The 8,263-nt window shown below is 38.1% G+C and overlaps 1 protein-coding gene across 1 annotated transcript; it reads left to right on the top strand.

Annotated features, from left to right (window-relative positions):
• The first annotated feature begins 3,577 nt into the window (after nucleotides 1-3,577).
• On the top strand, nucleotides 3,578-7,281 carry LOC142195377 (uncharacterized). The gene is made up of 2 exons (XM_075265124.1): nucleotides 3,578-3,634; nucleotides 5,936-7,281. Exons 1-2 carry the CDS (start codon nucleotides 3,581-3,583, stop codon nucleotides 7,037-7,039), a joined length of 1,158 nt encoding a protein of 385 aa, XP_075121225.1. The 5' UTR covers nucleotides 3,578-3,580; the 3' UTR covers nucleotides 7,040-7,281.
• Nucleotides 7,282-8,263: the final 982 nt, after the last annotated feature.

Here is an 8,263-nt window from a genome sequence, read left to right as displayed (position 1 = left end):
CCTTCATGTAGGCATTGTAGTTACGGATCATTGCTCTACACTAATGGAGCTTAGCTAAATAGCAGGCTAGCAGTAACCTGTAAAATAATAGCAGGTAAGCATTACCTATAGAAAATAAGTGAATAGAAGGTACACATCATCTATAGTTACCAATGTGTGTATAATTTGGGGGCTAATTGACCTGTCAATATAGCACCAGAAGGTTATATCCTTCACAGTAATATAACACCTTTACATTTTATAGACTGAGGCTTAAATTTTATAATTCCAGGCAAAATATTGTGAAGATAGCCTATACCATGGATAAAGTGGAGGAAGCCTGTTTAGTATCATGTTTAGTATCTATCCATAACAGTATACTCTGATATATTTTTTTTCTAATAATTATATGACCTTTTATAAAATATAATAAGATAAATAGATAAAGAATTATAAAACATTATTGTGAGGCTATGTTTGCTTTTTAGACTTTCTTAGTGCCACAGAAACACACAGTAAGTATGGCATTCATCTCATTTCTTAGAGGACAATCATTTCTAGCATCCCACAGGCAGCCTCCAGTATTTATACATCCAGCACCCATGTCTCCAAAATCCCTAGAGATGAATTTCCCTCATGACATGACACAGTTCACATAATTGGCCATCCATAATCTTAGTGACCAGCAATGTAGGGGATTGTAGAGTTATAGGATGGACTGATGTCTTCATCCAACCTCCTCTACTATGTAACTATGTTTCTTGACAATTTGTATTATCTGGTAACCCTATGGTAATGTGTCATATTCCTAGTAATTGTCAGATTCAGCTTTTCCTCTTTGTCCAGTTATACACACATAAACGATGAGAATGCTCCAGAAGATTATCGGGCATACAATAAACTTTGTACATGTTAATCTTCCAGTGTAGTCGCACCCTCATGTGGTGATGCCATTTTGGCTATGTCTCAGTAATTCAATTGCTTTGTGAACTTATTCATCTGTACCTTTGCTTTTAGCTTCTAAAAATGACCACACAGATGCTTAGTTCAGAACCACAGAGAGTGACCATGTCATACAGTTGTTGGTTAACTTTTCTGTGTTTGGGACACTGTTTGCCATTTGAAGCACATGGTCCAACCATTAAATTCTGAGATACATTTCAATATTAACATGTCTACTTGTGGAAATTTGCAAAAAAATAAGATTTTGCTTGTCAGCTTTTGATGTAAGGAACTCAGATATATTAGGAGTGTATAACATATATTTCAATGGCTTTATGATCATGCCAAGTGGTAATGTAATTGGTGGCATTGCCCTATAATAGTCTCAAGCGTACCACACACATAGTTGTTGTTGTGTACTTCCAAGGATAGTCCCAGTAATTACAGACTTCTCTGTACTAGTTCTTAAAGTGACAAAAGCTGAACTTCACTTGTACACATTGACCAGCTCTTTCATGATGTGAAAGATGTAATTATCAGAATCATCTCTAATTCCGTATAGAAGAAAACAATATGAGTACACACATGGAGGTCTTAATATGATACTGAAGGAGACAACAGCATTCACCAAATTATGTCAAGGACTGATATAAGATTATACCTATCAATAGCAAAATCGTGACCAGCAAATCGCCAGTGAAGTGCTCCTAAAAAATCAATATTGCCAGGAAAGTATGGTGGTATAATCTTATGGCAGTCTAGAGTAACAAGTTAAAAGTTCTAGACCGAGAAGAGAAAAAATGCACAGCACTAAACACTGATAGTGTGATACTGTAGCTGATATGGAAATATAAAAATCAATAAATTGAAGGCTCACCTTCTGTGGTTGTGACAATAGTTCACAGCCACTATGTAGACATGTAAGTGAGGACCTCCAAGGTAAGGGAGGAACCTTTCCAAGTGGACTGACCCCAGTAAGCAGCAGAAAAACCTCTGTAATGCCGAATACGTGGTACAGGCATCTGGAACATCCAATGGTCAAGGAAAAAGGAGGCAGAAGGTGCGCTGGTCCAAGTCAATTCTTTATTCAACACAACGCATTTCAGGTTAATCACCCTTTTTCAACTTGAAAAAGGGTGATTAACTTGAAAAGTGTTCTGTATTGAATAAAGAATTGACTTAGACCTGTGCGCCTTCTGCCTCCTTTTTCCTTGACCATTGGAAGTTGAAGGGTCTGTCCCTGATGATCTAGAATAATAAAGTAGTTATTGTTGAATTGTCACCTTTTTTTTTTTTTTTTTGAAATACTGTAGGTCTGAAATTTTGCACATATAAAAAAAAAAAAAGACTAATAATAATAATGAGTGGGGGTCTGACTCCTGGGCCCTGCACCAATCAACTGTTTTTAGCACAGTGTACGAGGCCTGAAGCTGTCATAGCGTAGCACTTCTGTATGTTCTGCTAAAAACAGCTGGGCTGGGTGTTGGACTCCCACTGATCTCAAATTAGTGATCTATCCTAAGGATAAGTCATTGATTTTCAGTCTTTGACAAACCCTTTATAGAGGTCAAAGACGCAAGTATAGGGATAAATGATAAACTTCTGTCTGTCTACCATAGCCACTAGATAGAGCTCACTGCATATAAACGTATACATTTCTCACTGGAACTAATGGGAACTGAACATTTTCAGTCATCTATCATAGTAGAAGGAGGTGGAATCTCCCCCCCCCCCCTTTTCCCCTCACCACTTCAAATGGTTTATGCTAGGTTCACACTAGCGTTCACCTGTCTGTTCTGAGCTTTCTGTCTTCTGCATTCTAGAAGTTGGAAAGCTCAGACCGGGTCCGGCCGGACACTGCATGTCCGACTCTGTGTCCGGATTAAAAAACCCGGTTTTGTGGCGGAGAGCCTAAAACGCTCACCGCCGCTCACGGCTGGACAGCTTTCTCACCCATTCAAATGAATGGGTGAGAAAGTCTCCTGCAGGTTTCCATCTCCTGCCTCTGTTTTAGGCAGGAAACGGAAACCTGAACTACGGAGAGGAGAACGCTGATGTGAACGAGCCCTTACACGCAATATGTATCACTTACTGATATGCTGTATCCTGGATGCCTCTGTTAGTCAGTCTAGGAGTCACATAACTATGCTCTTTGCTGTATTGGATGTTACCCATGTTTCTTTTCCATTGGTTTCCCTCTCCACTGTCTCTGCAATGATTGTGTTTCTCATGCTGTGCAGCAAAACAATAGAACTGCAGCGAGTAACAGAAAAGCAGAGGCCAGTTGTGGATAAAGACTATGAGTATTTACAGCACTACCTTATACTTTGTAATAAGGAGGCATGCTTGCAGAGATAAATGAAAACAATGTATATGGCAGTAGAAAGGAATCATGGGAACGTTAGTCCTTTACAAGGTAATTCAATCCACAACAAAACCCTCACAGCCTAAAAACTAGGGTGCTACACAGCTGGTAAGTTAAGGAAAATGAAAAATACCTGCTATACATCTGATCTATGGTGTAGCACCTGGTGGACACACATACAGTATAGATACTTTCCTATATTTTTTTTATTTCTTATCATGGACATTTATTTATTCATGTATTAATAGAATCATGTAATTGAAATAAAATATTTTTTACCTTCCTGTTTCAAGAATGAAAACCCTTTTCATCTATGGATATGTCCTTGGTTTAACCCTTGCATCACCAGTAAGTAAAATTAAAAGTAACAAATAAACATTACCAATTTTTTTTTACTAAGTCAAAGTTTATCTGTTTCGAGTTACGAAGTCTACATTAAAGTGCGTATCACCAAAATGCTTTGTTTACTGTGGCTTTGAAGCGATCATTATAAAATCATATTATTATATTTGTGCTTTTTTTTACATAGCATTACTCTCACATGCATAAAGGGGCTCTATCAGCAAAATCATGCTGATAGAGCCCCACATATGCGTGAATAGCCTTTAAAAAGGCTATTCAGGCACCGGTAATGTTATATTAAACTACCCCACCCCCCCACCCCCCGTTTTAAAATAATACCCTAAAAAAGAATGTGATCAACTTACCCATCGTGCACGGTGGGCGGGCATTCAGGGTCCGCCGTCTTCTTCATCCACGCCTCCTCTTCCTGCGATGTCCTCGGGTCCTGTCTTCCTCCGGCGCTTGCGAACTGACATTGCTAAAAAAAAATGGCGTGGGCACATGCGCAGTAGCCGTAGTAGAAGCAGCATGCTACTGCGCATGCGCCCAAGCCATTTTTCTTTAGCAATGGCAGTTCGCGAGCGCCGGAGGAAGACAGGACCCGAGGACATCGGAGGAAGAGGAGGCGTAGATGAAGAAGACGGCAGACCCTGAATGCCCGCCCACCGTGCACGATGGGTAAGTTGATCACATTCTTTTTTAGGGTATTATTTTAAAACTGGGGAGTAGTTTAATATAACATTTACGGTGCCTGAATAGCCTTTTTAATGGCTATTCACGCATATCTGGGTCTCTATCAGCATGATTTTGCTGATAGAGCCCCTTTAACATATATTCCAAGTAAGCCCTGTTACATATAGTGCTGTGTACATTTTTTAGGCAGTTGTGGAAAACTGCTGCAAAGTAAACTATAGTATACTGTCAAATAGCAGTGTTAAAAGTTTATCTTTGTCAAAAAAACTAAATTAAATAAATTAACATAATTGAAATCTAAATCACATTAATATTTGATGTGAGTAACCTGTGGAAATGATGATACGGCCCCCACAGAGTCCTGATCTCAACATCATAGTCTGTCTGGAATTACATGAAAAGACAGAAGGTTCTGAGCAAGCCTACAATAGAAGATCTATGCTTAGTTCTACAAGATGTTTGGAACAACCTCCCTGCTGAGTTCCTTCAAAACCTGTGTGAAAGTGTATCTGGAAGAATTGATGCTATTTTGAAGGCAAAATATATATATATATATATATATATATATATATATATATATATATATATATATATATAATTTAGATTTCTCTTTTGTTCTTTCATTTTGCATTAATAATCTATTAACACTTCTTTTTTTGAAATCATTACTTTGTAGCATTTTCAAGCACATGCCTAAAACTTTTCCGCACTACTGTACATTGAATGGATGGTGCTTACTGATACCTAAAGGTGGCATTCATGGTCCATATTTCCATTTTTTTATATTGTGTGTGGTATATGAACAATTTATAATAATTCACTTTTTTTTAGCCTAATCTATTTTATGTATATTGTCAGGATCTGGGGTTCTAGGTGGGGTGGCATAGACACACAAGTCCAGTTTCTTTAGTCCAAAACAAAGGTAGAGTTTATTTTCACTCAAAAAGGTAGTGCAGCAACAAAAGGAAATAATACAAAAATAAATACCTGCCTGGCTAGGCTCTAACTAAACATAGAATAGCTTACCTCACCTAGAATAACAGAAATCAAAAGCCAGTAGAATCATTCAGGACACAACTCCAAAAATATGACCTCTCTGTCAGCTCCCCAGCCAAGCTCTGCCCAAAGTGTTGCTGCTGGAGCTGACTTCTTAAGCCTCCTTGATGAGGAAACTCTCAACAGCTGAGTTGCTGCCAGAACATCCCCAAAGTGTGGACTGGAGGAGGGTGGAATGACAGGTTCCACTACCAACCTACCTGCCATTCCTAAAAATCCAGCCCAGAAACAGGAACTTTGAAATAACACTCAGCAGACAAAATGATCTGCTGAGAAACATTCCTTCTGGAGTTTTTTCATCTCACCCACCTTTAGTAGTCTGGATGAGATGTACACCCCCTCCATTACCTGACCTGCCATGGGCTTACAGTATACATTATTAAAAGTTAAGTTTTAGTTGTTCTATTATGTAACATAAGGCAAACTTTCAAGACAACTCTCCACATAATAAATAAATTCCATATAATACAGTAGAGATACATCTTGCTTGGCAACATTTTAGTTTACTTTTGTGATAAATAACATATATATATATATATATATAAATTTATTTTTAAGATTACAAGATTTCAAGAATGCAAAGAAGGAAGGAACATCAACAATACTGAGAATGGAGATCATCAAGAAAAAACTGCACACATACAAATGCAGCCACATATAAAGGCAAAAACATCTAAAGCATACGCCACGATGCAGCGGTCATTAAATTTCTCTGTTACTAGTATGCAAGAAAAGAAGGATGATTCAGGGGTTAAGAAACAAACATCAAACACTGAGATAAAGAGTCCTATAATAAAGTACCACCATAGAAGAGATCTGAGTCATATAACACAAAAAATTCCAAAAAGGCGAAATGGTGGAAAGAAACATAGACCAAATAAAATCAGTCAAGGTCCCACTGTTTACAACACATCAAGAAAAATACAACGCATGTTCAAACATAACCTGGAAAAAGGAAGCATCATAAAACAATTACAGAAAAGAAGCATTGACTATGAAGACACTCCCAATGATCCATACCACTCACCAGACATTTCTTATGATTGGGACATGCAAGAAGACGTCAATGAAAATGATAATTCACAAGAACAGAAAGACTTAACCATAAGTACAGAAGATTCCACATTAGATATGAATGAAAATACTGACACCACCGACTCAGATGAATCTGATCACACAAGTTCGAATGAGTCAAGTGACCCCAGAGGATCCCCCGAATCTAGCAGCCCTACGGGGCCAAATGAATCTAGTAGTTCAAATGAGTCTAGTCCCAATACTAGCTCCGAGGAATCCATCAGTGATGTCACTACTGAACCAATTGTTTTAAATGAAGCAAGTGACTCTCAAGGATCATCTGAGCTGAATGTTCAAGACAGCGCTTTCACAACTCCAGTCTCTGAGACCACCAATGAGCTAAGTGAATCTAAGCTTTCACATGAGTCAGGGAGCTCAGACAACTCAAGTCAGTCTAATGAACAGAACAAATCTAGTAATTCAAGTGATTCTAGTTCCAATGAATCTAGCGATTCAAGTGATTCTAACACGTCTAGTCATTCTTCAGAGTCCACTGCACAATCAGATAACAGCACAGAAAACAGTAGTCAGAACATAGAAGACACCATGATCACAGATGACACTGAAGAAAATGAGATACAGAGTTGATTTTTAACTTACCTCTAACATGAGTGTTACTTTAAGTGGATGGGGTTAGAAACCAAGCCATCGATACTTGTTATATCAGAGCATTGTGCACCAGTCGGTAGATGGTAGATCATCATTATGTAAGTTTATATTAATCAAGTGATCTATTTGTCACACATGTATATCCGACACTACAAAATATATCAATTCCAATAAAAGCATCCTATAAAGTTTGAGATTCACTTACTGAACCTTTCTATTTACAGGAAATACTCCACAGAGTTCAGATTTCTTTCTATACTGTTCTATAAAGTTCTATAAAGTTGTTTGAACTGTTCCTTATACAGTGGTGGTACGATATCTGGTAGCTGCTTTGACAAGTCACCCCTCACAGAGACCCACATATCCATTCATGTGGCCTGGTATTGTGTTTAGACAAGCCCTTCTCTTGGTCATGCTGCCCTGAGGTCAAGAAGCAGCTCTGTCTTCCATGTAGAGATGGAGGATGAGGATGAGAAGGGTACGTTCTCCTCTCATTTGCTTGTGCTCACAATGTCTTCTGTCTGCCATTACTTATCTACAGTCCATAAGTACAGACAGTATTGAGTGTGTATAGGTAAGGTGTTGATTCAACCATTATATATATTCCTGTTTCTAATCCATGGAAATTGGAGAGCCCAGAGGATCCCCATGTTTAATAATACTGCTTCAAGCGCTCTTGACCTGGGTGTCGCATAATGGCTTTCTAATCCATATGGTGCTCAGCTAACAGCTTTCATATTACATACTATTATATAGATGCAAATTGGTGTTACACTAATAATACTGCTGTAGTATATGGTCAGCTCATACAGTCCTATGAAAAAGTTTGGGCACCCCTATTAATCTTAATCATTTTTAGTTCTAAATATTTTGGTATTTGCAACAGCCATTTCAGTTTGATATATCTAATGACTGATGGACACAGTAATATTTCAGGATTTAAATGAGGTTTATTGTACTAACAGAAAATGCGCAATATGCATTAAACCAAAATTTGACCGGTGCAAAAGTATGGGCACCTCAACAGAAAAGTGACATTAATATTTAGTACATCCTCCTTTTGCAAAGATAACAGCCTCTAGTCGCTTCCTGTAGCTTTTAATCAGTTCCTGGATCCTGGATAAAGGTATTTTGGACAAACAATTCAAGTTCAGTTAAGTTAGATGGTCGCCGAGCATGGACAGCCCGCTTCAAATCATCCCA

This window comes from Leptodactylus fuscus, chromosome 1, assembly GCF_031893055.1.
Source record: "Leptodactylus fuscus isolate aLepFus1 chromosome 1, aLepFus1.hap2, whole genome shotgun sequence".
NCBI classification, from domain to species: Eukaryota; Metazoa; Chordata; class Amphibia; order Anura; family Leptodactylidae; genus Leptodactylus; species Leptodactylus fuscus.
This window is presented reverse-complemented; position numbering and strand designations above follow the sequence as displayed.